This window comes from Ovis canadensis, chromosome 3 (assembly GCF_042477335.2).
Source record: "Ovis canadensis isolate MfBH-ARS-UI-01 breed Bighorn chromosome 3, ARS-UI_OviCan_v2, whole genome shotgun sequence".
NCBI lineage: Eukaryota > Metazoa > Chordata > Mammalia > Artiodactyla > Bovidae > Ovis > Ovis canadensis.
The window spans coordinates 104,053,567-104,066,425 of record NC_091247.1 but is presented as its reverse complement, the minus strand read 5'-3'; the positions used below and the strand labels follow the sequence as shown (position 1 = coordinate 104,066,425).

At 45.6% G+C, this 12,859-nt stretch overlaps 1 protein-coding gene across 10 annotated transcripts in view; it reads right to left on the bottom strand.

Moving 5' to 3' along the window:
* Positions 1-12,859, bottom strand: part of KANSL3 (KAT8 regulatory NSL complex subunit 3) — a 44,890-nt gene that overhangs the window by 27,311 nt on the left and 4,720 nt on the right. For all 10 annotated transcript variants that reach the window (XR_011255792.1, XM_069583935.1, XM_069583938.1 and 7 more), the window contains exons 3-5: positions 11,215-11,385; positions 2,872-2,962; positions 2,536-2,721 (exon numbers count right to left, since the gene is read on the bottom strand). Coding sequence is in view for 9 of the 10 variants with exons in the window: in XM_069583935.1 (XP_069440036.1) it covers positions 2,536-2,721; positions 2,872-2,962; positions 11,215-11,385 (448 nt within the window). In the remaining variant the exon portion in view is untranslated. The remainder of the gene's footprint in view (positions 1-2,535; positions 2,722-2,871; positions 2,963-11,214; positions 11,386-12,859) is intronic.

Here is a 12,859-nt window from a genome sequence, read left to right as displayed (position 1 = left end):
TTGATGTTTTGTCACTGTGAGCCACTCGACACCTAGAGGTAGAGGATCTGACTGAATATTAGATTTTAAAACCTTTTATCTGGCAGTTTCCCCAGTGGCTCAGTGGTAGAGCATCCACCTGCCACTGCAAGAGACGCAGGGTCAGTCCCTGGGTCGGGAAGATCCCTGGAGGAGGAAATGCAACCCACTCCAGTGTTCTTGCCTGGAGAATCCCATGGACAGAGGAGCCTGGCGGGCCACAGCCTGTGGGATGGCAGAGTCAGACGCGACTGAGCACACAGCCTGCGTGCGTGCACACGCACACACGCACGCACACACACACACACACAGCCGAGTACACCTCTGAAATGACAAAGCCTTGACACTCACTTTTCTGTAAATACAGAACACTTCGACTCCTTTGCCTGAATGAAGCTAGGCAGACCAAGCATCGCTGTTCTCTCCAGCACAGGATCACTCTCAGCAGACAGTGAAGAGGATGGGGCCCATACCTTCTCTGCTCCCTTTACAACAGTTCTGATGGTGAAAGTCACTGGGCCTAGAGCATGACCCCATTCACTGACAATTCCGTCCAGCTGGTACACTGGAAGTTTTGGGAACAGCTTAAATATTGGCTGTGAATCTGACAGTCATGGGAAAACAAGAGCCTGATGGGAGATGCCACTGAGGGCAGAACAGCACCTGGCGGTCTGGGCCCTTGCTAGCTGCGCTCCCTCTGCCATCCCAGCCAGCCCACACTGTGGCTCAGCTGCACGCACCGGGCACACCTGCGGGGTGCCACCAGCGGTCCGTGACGCTCAGTCAATCTGAACACTCCTTCACTCACTCGAGAACACCCAGACAATAGCTTCAGTTGGAAAGCAGTGCCAACTTCATTGAGGGAAATGACCTCCAAGGCATACTGGGCATGCAAAGAAAAGCCGAGAAGCGGACTCTGGGCACCACTACTGGGCCCCCAGAGCAGACTCACCAGCGCCATTGTCTTCCCACAGGCGGAACGCTGCAGAGGGCAGCGGAGACACCTGGCTACAAGTCACTGCTCTCTGGCAGGGGCCGGTCTCGGCCCCACATCCACTCTGTGCCCTCGCTGCCCCCTATTCGCACTTGAGCCGGGGGGACCACTGCAGAGGAGCAGCACAGGGGGGCGTCTGGGGCCATCTTTTCATTTGTCTCTTTCTCCACTAGAAAATCAGCTCCATCAGAGGACAGAGAATTTGTTTTGCTCATCCCAACACCCGGCATACTGGAGACACAAAACACGTATTTGTTGGGAACATCCAGACAGTAACTTCAGTTGGAAAGCAGTGCCAACTTCATTATGAGGAGAAAGACCTCCAAGGCCTACTGGGCACACAGAGAGAAGCAGGGATGTGGACTCGGGGCATGACCACACTGGTCCCCTAGGGTAGATCACTAATGCCATTCTCTTTCCAAAGGCAGAATGTATAAATTAATGTCAAATTCCTACCATGCATTTCATTAATACATCTAGTCCTGAGTTTTATTTCCAGAAGCTAAACCAGTCTTCTTTTGCTTTCAAACAAACTCAGCATCCTTCAACCTACAAACAGATAGGAAACAGTAAGTCTGGAAATTTGGGGAATATGGCTGGGGAAAGTTGCTGGCCAGCTGCTTGCAAAGCAGAAAAAAACCCCACAAAAGTAAAAAACTGAATTAATCCAAGTTATCTGAGGCCATGCTGGAGCAAAACAGACTAAATATAATGGTACCACTTATAAATCACTAACAGTTACCCTGGGTTTCCTACGTGCCAAACTTTGTGCCAAGCATTCTATCCAGATTAACAAATTATCACAAAAATCCTAGGCAGGTATTGTTATAATCAGCCATTTTTTAGAGATGAGTAAACTGAGGTGTTAACCCAAGACTACACAGCTAATTAGTGATGAAAGGATCAGCCAGGCAGTCTGCGTCCAGAACCAGAACTCTATCACACTGAACACAGTCCAGTGCAGTAACTACGACCGCAGTGAACTCCAGCCACAAAGGGCAACAGCGTGGCTGCAATACTACGTCAGGAAGCGGGGAAGTGCAGCGGCGCTCTGCTAGCACGATCACAGCCAGAGCGCTGCCACTGAAGGCGTGTCACCATGAGCAGGACTGAGGCGTCGGCCCTGTGTGCCCTGCTCTGAACACCTCCCATGCCCCACCCCACTCTCAGCTCCGTGAGTGTCTGCTTCTTACTCCTCTCTCAACACTCCTCCCTGGTAAACCCTTCATCTATCTTCTCCCTTCTCACCTCACCTCAAACCACAAGTGGCAGGGCTGCAGAGGCTAAACATGTTCTCTGGTTTGGGGGCGCCACACCTCATCCTAGAGACAGGAGGGCTGAAGACGTTTATGCCGAATGAGAACGTGAAATGACACCATGTCTCCTATTTTTACTAGTAAGCACATTAGCTTCAGTCATATCCTCCAGACTGACCAGGCAATGACCCGGTCCAGTCCCGTTTCCTGAACCCACAGCAGAGGCTGGCTACTCCAGGACAGGGCAGACACACATCCCAGCCTTACCTTCCCTTTCAGCGTCTGCAGAGCATCCAGGTAGGCTGCCAGCATGGGCAGACTCAGGGTCTCCACCAGGGTGGTGTGCAGCCACTGGATCAGCTTGGTGTCCCAGCTCACACTTGCCAGAGCCTGCCGCACTCTCCTCGCACACTTGTCCACAGCAACACGACGCAGCACGGGCTCATTACAAGCCTGAACGGAGGGAGTAGCGGAAAAGGTCTGAGGGTCACCTTGTTAGCAACTGGGGCTGGGGGATGGTGGGGGATAGCACCCAACAAGTGAGTCAGTCAGAGAGGCCTGAGCTAGCGAGGGTCCGCTGGGGGCAGATTTCTGGAGTCTTACCCCTTCATTGGCCAAGCGGGCAAGCCGGTCAGACTGCAGGGCTTTGAGGATCTTGTTGAATAGCTTGTTCTGGGCCAGGGTCCAGCCAGTCCTGTAAGAGACACTCTGAGGAATTAGAGTCAAACCCTGGGGACACTCCCCGCACCAGTACACTGCAAAGAAGATTATGTCATGACTTCTGTTCCCACTGTGAAACAGTGTAACTCCAAGTAGCTGAGTGCCAAGCTAAAGCACAACACCCAGATTCCGGCCCCAGTCCTGCCAGCGAAGCACCTCAGCACGTGTGTCAACACACACACACGTCTTGGTGGGGCTTTGCTGTTCGTTGTCTAGTTGCCCAGTCACGTCCACTCTGTAGCCTGTCAGGCTCCTCTGTCCATAGGGTTTTCCAGTTAAGAATACTGGAGTGGATTGCCATTTCCTTCTCCAGGGGCTCTTCCCAACCCAGGGACTGAACCTGTGTCTCCTGCATTGGCGGAAAGATTCTGTACTGCTGAGCCACCAGGAATTACGCCCCTGTGGTGCTAGCAGAGCTCAGTAATTACCCAGCAGCTAAAATAACCCATTAGTGAACAGAAGCAAGGCAGCACTGCACAGACGCATCTGAATTTCACAAGCTACTCAAAAAAGGTAGACAGGGTGAGGAAGCACTCAGTGCACTAAAGCCTCACACTAAGACAAGAGGCCTACTTACACCAGTGTCAGGGACAAAAACACAACAGCAGCAAGCGCTGGTCTCCCACGCCTAAATAATCCACCCCTCATTAACCTTCCTTCTTTCTCCATGTTTTTTCTGTATATCCCACAATTAACAAATTTACTTTGTAAAATGTTTAAATAGGTTATGTATTTCTAATTCATCTTTAATCGGAGGATAACAGTGTGCTCGTTTCCGCCATACAGCTGTCCCATGTAAGTCAGCTCTGTGCATCCAGTCTATGACCCTGGTTGACACACTTTGACCTTGCTTATGGGAGGCTTTATGGCTCTTCCTCCAACTCAGCTATAAATTCCCTGCTATTAGAAAACTACCCTATTGCTCGTCCCAACCTCATGAAAGGCCGCACAGCAGTGTGGAGCTGACTAAAGCTTTACCCTCTCCACCCGACTCCTGACAACCTTAGTTACTCTGAGACTCCGACTCTGGCCAGTAATCTTCCTACAGATACCAAGAAAAAGGTAACAGAAGATGCCCAATTTATTTCAGTATTTGTTTACCAGCTCTCCCTGCCATAAAAATAAACTGGTGATTAAATCTCATTTTAAAAACTTAGGTGGATGCCAGACCCAAATGAGAGCCTGGAATGACATCAAGGTAGCACTCCACATCAGTTGGGATAAAGTGAGTAGGACTGTGACAACTGCGAGCCAAGCCCATTTAAGTCAGTTGAGAGTCAAAGTCCTCGCCATGGGCTGTGTGGACCCCTGGCTCTCCAACCTCACCCTCCATGGCAGCCCCCAGCTTACTATGCTGCCCTGCATCGCCCCTTCCCTTATCTCCCATACAGCCTGCCTGCTCCCACTGCACAGACTGGGCCCTAGCCACCCGCTCCCTCTGCCTGAAACGATGGTGCCCTCTCCAACCGCCAGGTTCTTGCTCAGATGTCGCCTTCTACTGAGGGTTCCCCAACACACCCCTGCTTAAAACTGCCAACACAAAGACTCTCACCTCGGGACTCCCTACCCACCCCTCACCTCCCATCCATTTCATTTATGTCTGGTTTGCCTCCCTCTGCTAGGATGGAAAGGCCAAGACAGCAAAGATTTGTCTGTTTTAAAAGTATCTGACACAGAGCAGGGACTTCAACCATCTGCTGGATGAGGACATGGAGGAACTGTGCACACACTGCATTCTGAACCCGGTGGACAGCGGAGGACAAATTCAAACCCTCGCACTCCCTACCACAGCAGGTGCTCAGGTCCTGAGGAGCAGCGCAACAGACACATCCGGGGGGGGCAACTGTAAACAGAGCCCTTCGCCAGATCAGGGTGCCTGGACCACAAGGACATTGCTTCCAACCTCAAGCATCATCTCACTGTCCTTGAAATGAGTAAATACCCTCCAGAAAGGAGGAAAATAACAGTCCAACTTCCTTTCCTTCTGTAAAATACAATCTCCACCTACCACGTTACAGCTCTAGTTTTACAACTTACCATGGTCACAAAGTCCAGGGAAACACTAGCTATGAGCCGGGAGCTGGCGGTGTACCTTTAGTCTCCTTGACTACAGAACAGATGGGCAAGATGATCTATAAAACTCAGGCTAGCTACGATTACTGATGGGAGCAAAAGTTCTATGACAGCAGCCCAAGTCCCCGGTCACAGAACTTTTTCTTTACAAGTGCCCTCTGTCTTTAGTAGCTTTTGCTGCCACAGCTAATGCCTGTCTCAACCTCCAAAGCCGCTCATCCTTTTATAAACCTCTTGTGGGGTTCCAGCAGCCATCTCAGGTTTCTTGACATTTTCTTATCTTCCCACAGCTCTCCTGGCTTAATGTCTGCTACTGCATCAGGATCTAGTCAGTTTTTGTTGTGGTTTGATATTCAGAGAGACTTTGGACTTGGAAGATGGGGGAGTAGAAGCTTTAACTCAAGGCTGGGGCTCAAGACATCTTGGGACAAGGCAGGCTTGTGTGAACTAGCATCACCAGTCCACTGGTTCATAATCTTACCTTCCTTTACGTTATTTAAAGTATTACACACCAACATGAGTAGCACTTCTCCTACGTATAGTGATTCTTGGTGGGCTTGAGTTTTGGTGGTGGTGGTAGGAGAAAAAGGATGTCCACAAGTACTTATAAAAAGCTCTCTGGAGATACATGGATATTTCCTTATTAATAAACTTCCTTGCTTTTAATGGCTGGTTCCACCCTACTGGTGGGCACTGAGGTTCTGTCCCTTTTATTACTATTATAAACAGTCACAGTGACAACCCCACCTCTCCCAGTACACTCATATACATATCTCTCTGCATCTTCACATGGTCATGCAAATCTCTCTGCAGGATAAATCTCTTGAAGTGGAAATGAAAGATCTGTGTCAAAATTTTAGAATTTCCAGTTCTGTGTGAATAATATGCATAAAGAACCTGTAAAATCTTGAAAGCAGTATTACACTGCAGCCTTAACCCCAGCCCCTGGAGGTGCACATGGCAACCCACTCCAGCATTCTTGCCTGGAAAATTCCATGGACATAGCAGCCTGGCGGGCTACAGTCCATGGGGTCGCAAAGAGTCAGACAAGACAGAGCGACTGAGCGCTTAACCCCAGCAATAATGCTCAGTGATAATCAAACAGGTTAAACAACGAATACAATTTCCTTGTGTTCAAGATCTCTTGAGCTTTCTCAAAGCCTATCAATCAGGTTGCAAACCCTAATCCCAAGGAAAGAGAATGAGGTGTATATAATTTTTACTTATGAGGTACTGACAGCATTTCCAAAATTATCTTGTTCTTTATCATACCACAGGATGTTTTCTCTATTTGTTTTTCTTACCCTGTATTTATTCTGAAACCCAAAATGATGGGAGCAAGGAAAATGATGTGAACAAAACGGGAGGGGGACTAGAAAGCTATTTAGAAATTACTACCATACACCACTGACAGCTGAAATTAAACTGAAAAACCACGAGTCTAAAACCCCCAGAAAAAGTTCTTAGGATTCTTGCTGGATATATAACAAAGTGATTCCAAGAACTGAAACATATTCTCTGTATTTTGTGTGCTTCATGGGAGGCTAGAAAATTAAATGGGCAGAAAAAAATGATCTAACCGAAGATTAAGAGTATGCAAAAGATATAATTAAGGAAAAATTTAAAAACAGGAGACAGAATTTTAGATACAAGTCTAAACAGTCAAACAGCTGATGGGAACTGTGGTGAGTCAATACACTCCCCCATCTAAACCTATTCAATTTTCATGGGTATAAAAATGTCTACTCTCCATTGCTTAGATGAGATCAGACAATTTTATGTTCTCCACACTCCCACTGAAACCGAATGACATTCTGGCTGCTGGCTTCTCTTATTCAAAGCAGCCAAGAAGTCACACCAATTCTAGACGAGCCTGATATTTTCAAAGATAATTCTTTCTCTGACACTAATTCAATATTAAAATGTTTTTTTTCTCTTTAACCAGAAGTCAAGCAGAGAGAAACAAAGAACATCAGGGAGAAGAAAAAGGTCACACTTACTTTTTCAGATCATAAAATTCTTTGCTTAAACACCAGGAGAAAGGAAGAGAAATGACGGGGAAAGAGGGAGGGAAAATAAACAACTCAAAGGTCTTGAATCGAAATTTCAAACATCTGTCTGAGATTAACACATAGATATTATACGTACAATACTGAGAGATACAGTTAGAGCAAATTCAGAGAATATTTTTTAATTGAATTCAGAAGTTCTGATTTCTAAGACAGACAATCTGCTGTAGGACACTAGATGCTTTTACTGAAATGCTGGCAATGTCCTCGAATCCATTTGAGCAAGGCCCTGAAGTGCCATAAGTCAGGAGTGTTTTGTTACATGTCTTTGAACAGCTGTGCATCTAATTAAATTTGGTATCTGACAAACATCTGGGGAAAAAAGCTGGTCCAACTTCTTTGGGAAACATTACCATACCTGCAAATATATATCATTTTCAAAAGTTCACCAAGCCGCACAATTTTGGCATGCAGACACAAATCTAGACCAGGAGTCAGCAAACTTTTTCTATAAATGGACTGGATACTAAATATTTTAGAGTTTCCGTCACAACTATTTCACTCCACAATTGTAGTGCAAAAGCAGCCACAGACAATACCTAAATGAGTGGGCATGACTGTGTTCCAATAACACTGTGTTTACGTACCCTGAATTTTGATTTTCTTGTGTCTTCTTGTGATTTTTTTTCAACCACTCAAAAATGTAAAATCCATTCTTAGCTCATGGGTCATAGAAAAACAAGCAATGGGCCGGATTTGGCGCACAGGCCATAGTTTGCCAACCCCCGATCTAGACAATTAAATCGAGAAGAGAGCGATATTTAAAATCATGTTTCATGGAATATGAGGCATTACTAGAGAAACCCAGAGTCAGCTGGGGTCGGGGATGCATTTTCTAAATACAGCAAGTTATCTGGGGACTTCCCTGGTGGCCTAGTAGCTAGGACTCCGTGCTCCCAGCGCAGGGGGCATGAGCTTGGTCCCTGGTTAGGGAACTAAGATCCTGATGTTGCGTGGCTCAGACAAAAAAAAAAAGAAGAAGTGATCTGAAGCTATCTGCTACTGAAATAATTCAGGAGGGCAAAATGGGGCACTAAAAAAGAAAAGTAAGTTTCTGACTCCCTGATAGATCAGTCATCTCTCTGAGGAAAAATACGTTTCTAGGGAGCTGTCCTATATGAGTTCTTGATGTAGCAAACTGTAATTTTACATGATTTTATACATGGAAGAAAAGAAGCAGCAATTTAACAATAAAATCAAGTGAAAGAATGGCAACAGATGATTATAATCAGAGCAGAGAGAACTAACTACAACCTCCAAACAGGCTACAGATTCAGAATTTGGGGACGCGGTCATAAAAATGGTGACCTCTGAGACTGAAGCCAGTAAGTATCATCAAATAATGAAATTAGCTCTGTGCAATAATGACGTACCTGAAGATGTAAGCCTGTTGCTAATGAGAGAAGGACGCCTCCAAATCTCATCAGACACTAAAAAACAAATAATCTGAGATCAACTGAGCGCTAATTAATCATATCAATCTGTGGCAATGGCATAGCACGGGTGTGGAGGGCCACCTGGAGAAAGAGGAGCAAAGAGTAGAGCCTGTCAGTGTTCCCTGCAGGACTGGGCAGGTGTGCCTTGGCCTCTCTGCCATCCAGCTGCCATGTTGGAGGAGGGCACCCCCTGTGCAGATGGTCTGCTAGCCACCCACTTCTGGAAGAGAACAGCGTCCCAAACTCTTCTGCTGAGCATCGCGGCTCGGGGCCAGGCTGCCCCAATATCTCGTCTGCCCTGCAGCTGTACCTCTCCTTGTAAATGAAGAAACTTGCCTTCATGCGTATTATTAAGTCTCTGATGACTTTGGTAAGCATGACGAGTGCACCCAAAACCCTTTGTCCAAGACCAAGGGTCAACTGACAGAAAAATTCATGCAATTCTTCTATGCGCTTTCTGAAACTGCAGACAAGGCAACGAATAACACAATGGGGACACATATCTGCGAGAAGTCACCTGGTCCAGCCATCACTGGCCTCTTTCCACTGCCCTTAAAGAAAAGGTACAGCCGCCGACAACACTGGGCTCCAGGGTCAGACTGTGTGCTCTGAACAAACCCCTGCTCCACGACTTCCTAAGCTTTCTTCAACTTCCGAGTTTAGTTTCTTCATTTTTAAAACAGAGATAAAGAAGGGGCATGCCTAGGAGAGTTGTGAGGTTTAAAAGAGACAATGCATGGGAAGCACTTGGTACAATGCCTGGCACCCAGAACGCACTCGACAAATGGGAGTCCTTTTTTGTTGCTACCACTGTCAGTATTTTCAGTGTTATTACCTTTAACAAGGGTGATAAACAATTTTGCTGAACTCACTGACCCCAGCAATATTCTAGTAGTTGATCTTCATTCACAGCAATTTTCCTCTTTATCTGAAGCTCTAGAGAGCATTACCCCTTCTTAGGGCACAAGACTAATTCCAATTCAAGACCCCGAAGAACTTCTCCACAAGATCTTCAACCAGGGTGCAGAACTGCTCCACCTTCACCAGCCACCACCTGATCACACAAGCACACCAGCTCGATCTCATTCCCTGCTTCCAACCACACTCATGAGCCATTCCAACGAGCCTCGAACTTTCCTGCCCTTCTTCCTACCAAATTACTTCTTTCTCCTCCGTTATCATTAAGTTAGAACCCTCCAACATTATGGCAAGTTTACCACTTTCCAACTCCTGATGTAAAGACCTTAACATTCCCTTAGGAGATAAATACATATGGAGAGAGCCACGAGGGAAATGTAAATTAAAACCACAATGAGATGTCATTTCACACTCACTAGAATGGTCATAATAAGAAAAAGACAGATGAAAAACAAATGTTGGCAAAGATGTGGAGAAACGGGAACCCTCATACGCTGCCGGGGGGAATGCAAAATGATGCAGTCCTTTCGGAGAAGAACCTGAAGATTCTGCACAAGTTTATCATATGACACAGCAATTCCACTCTTAGGTATATATTCAAGAGAAATGAGAATGTATGCCCACACAAAAACACGTAAATGAATATTCATAGTGATATTATTCATATGCAGTAGCCAAAAAGCATCAGCAACCAAATATCCATCGACAGATCAATGGATAAACAAAATGTGGCACTTCCGTACTGTGGAATATTATTTAGCGCTAAAAAGGAATGGACTACTGACACACGCTTCAGCATGGATGAACCCTGAAGACATTATGCTGTGTGAAAGAATCCAGTCACAGAAGACCATGTTCTGGATGAGCCTATGAAATGTTTCGAGAAGGTAAGTTTAGAGAGACAGAAAGTAGACTGGTTGCCAGGGGTTGGAGGGGTTGGCAGGAGACGGGAAGTGACCATTAGTGAGTAAGGAGTTCCTTTTGGGGGTAAGGAAAACGTTCACCAAATTGATTGCAGTGATGAATATACTAAAAATCACTGGTTGTACGTATTATATAAGTGAATTGTACGCTATGTAAATTTTACTTTCATAAAGTTTTACGCAACAAATAAAGATAAATAAACGTTTGCCAAATAAACAACAACGAATGACCTAAAGAGTCCCCAGGTCAGTAGGATATGAGAGAGCAAAACCAGCCAGCAAACTCATGAGAACAGGCTGAGGTGCTCCCCCAAAACCACAGACTACAGATCTACCTTTAAAAGCCACTCAAGTCAAACATCTGTTAGCCTTTCATACGACTCCAAAACATTTTCACTACCCTAGTTATAGACACTACAAGCACAGTATCGTACAAACGGACATTTAATTTTTTTGGTAGTCTGGCTAACTCCTGTATCCTAACGTGTACTATCTACACTACAGAGCAAGTCACACCTATCAAATTTGACTCATTTACGCATTCAGCTAACACTTACTACTTGCCTACTATGTGCCAGGCAATGTCCGAGGTGTCAGGGATGCAAAGATGGCTGAGACACAAGCTCTCCTCCCAGGGAGCCCACTGCAGAATGAGCTGAGACTTACAAAGACAGGAGAGCATTCTGACTCCTATGGCTGCAAATGAAATAAACTCCTAAAAATATGTTTCAATGACAACGATCTAAGATATTCACAACGCACTGACCATGAACCCTGTGGTGCCCAGGCCTCTCAGAAGCAACCTACCTGTTGACATGCTCCTCCCAGTCCTCTGGAGGGGGAGGGGCATCCGCATCGGTCCTGGCGAAGATGACGTGCCGTTCACACTCATTCATCACACTGCGTGCCTTCTGATTGTCATAGAGCGGCACAGGGGTGGATATGACTGTCTCCACATCTATTGGGACATCTGATTCACTGTAAAAGTGAAAACATAGGATCAGCCACACATATTTCACACAACATAAGTATTTAATGATTGTTCCATTGCCAAAAATGTCTCTCTACTATAATCAGCTTTTTATGTATTTTTTGTGGCTGTACCATGCAGCTTGTGGGATCTTAACTCCCTGACCAGGGATAGAACTTGTGGCCCCTGCACTGGGTGGGCAGAGTCTTAACCACTGGACTGCCTGGTAGGTCCTTAATCAGCTTTAAAGTATACATAAGCACACTATGTCCACAGAAAATTATGATCCAAAGTTGCCTTTCCCACACGTATCTAGATCTCTGTGACATGCTGGTATATGAAGGGGAAACACAAAGTTGTTTTAAATGAGCTTATGTAAAACTGACATAGAGCTATTTTTTAAAAAGACAAGTATATTCCATAAGCATACAGTTGATTGCCTAAAGGTGCTTTTCAATACCGTAGCTATAAGCCATATGCAAATGTTTAACTTAATAGCAACTAAATAAAATAAAAAATTCATTTCCTCAGTCACACAAGCCATATTTCAAGAGCTCAAAAGACATGTCTGCCTCAGTTCAGTTCAGGTGCTAAGCCGTGTCCGACTCTTTGCGAACCCATGGACTGTAGCACCAGGCCTCCCTGTCCATCACCAACTCCTGGAGTTGACTCAAACTCATGTCCACTGAGTTGGTGATGCCATCCAACCATCTCATTCTCTGTCATCCTCTTCTCCTCTGCCTTCAATCTTTCCCAGCATGAAGGTCTTTTCAAACGAGTCAGTTCTTTGCATCAGATGGCCAAAGTAATGGAGCTTCAGCTTCAGTATCAGATCCTCCAAAGAATATTCAGGACTGATTTCCTTTAGGATTGACTAGTTGGATCTTCGTGCAGTCCAAGGGACTCTGAAGAGCTTTCTCCAACACCACAGTCCAAAAGCATCAATTTTTCGGTGCTCAGCTTTCTTTATAGTCCAACTTTCACATCCATACATGACTACTGGAAAAACCGTAACTTTGATTAGACAGACCTTTGTTGGCAAAGTATAGTCTCTGCTTTTCAATACATTGTCTATGTTGGTCATAACTTTTCTTCCAGGGAGCAAGCATCTTTTAATTTCATGCCTACAGTCACCATGATCTGCAGTGACTTTGGAGACCAAGAAAATAAAGTCTCTCACTGTTCCCAGTTTCCCCATCTACTGGCCATGAAGTGATGGGACCAGATGCCATGATCTTAGTTTTCCGAATGTTGAGCTTTAAGCCAACATTTTCACTCTCCTCTTTCACTTTCATCAAGAGGTTCTTTAGTTTTTCTTCACTTTCTGCCAGAAGGGTGGTGTCATCTGCATATTTGAGGTTATTGATATTTCTCCTGGCAATCTTGATTCCAGCTTGTGCTTCATCCAGCCCTGGAACTTTGCATGATGTACTCTGCACATAAGTTAAATAAGTAGGATGACAACATACAGCCTTGACGTAC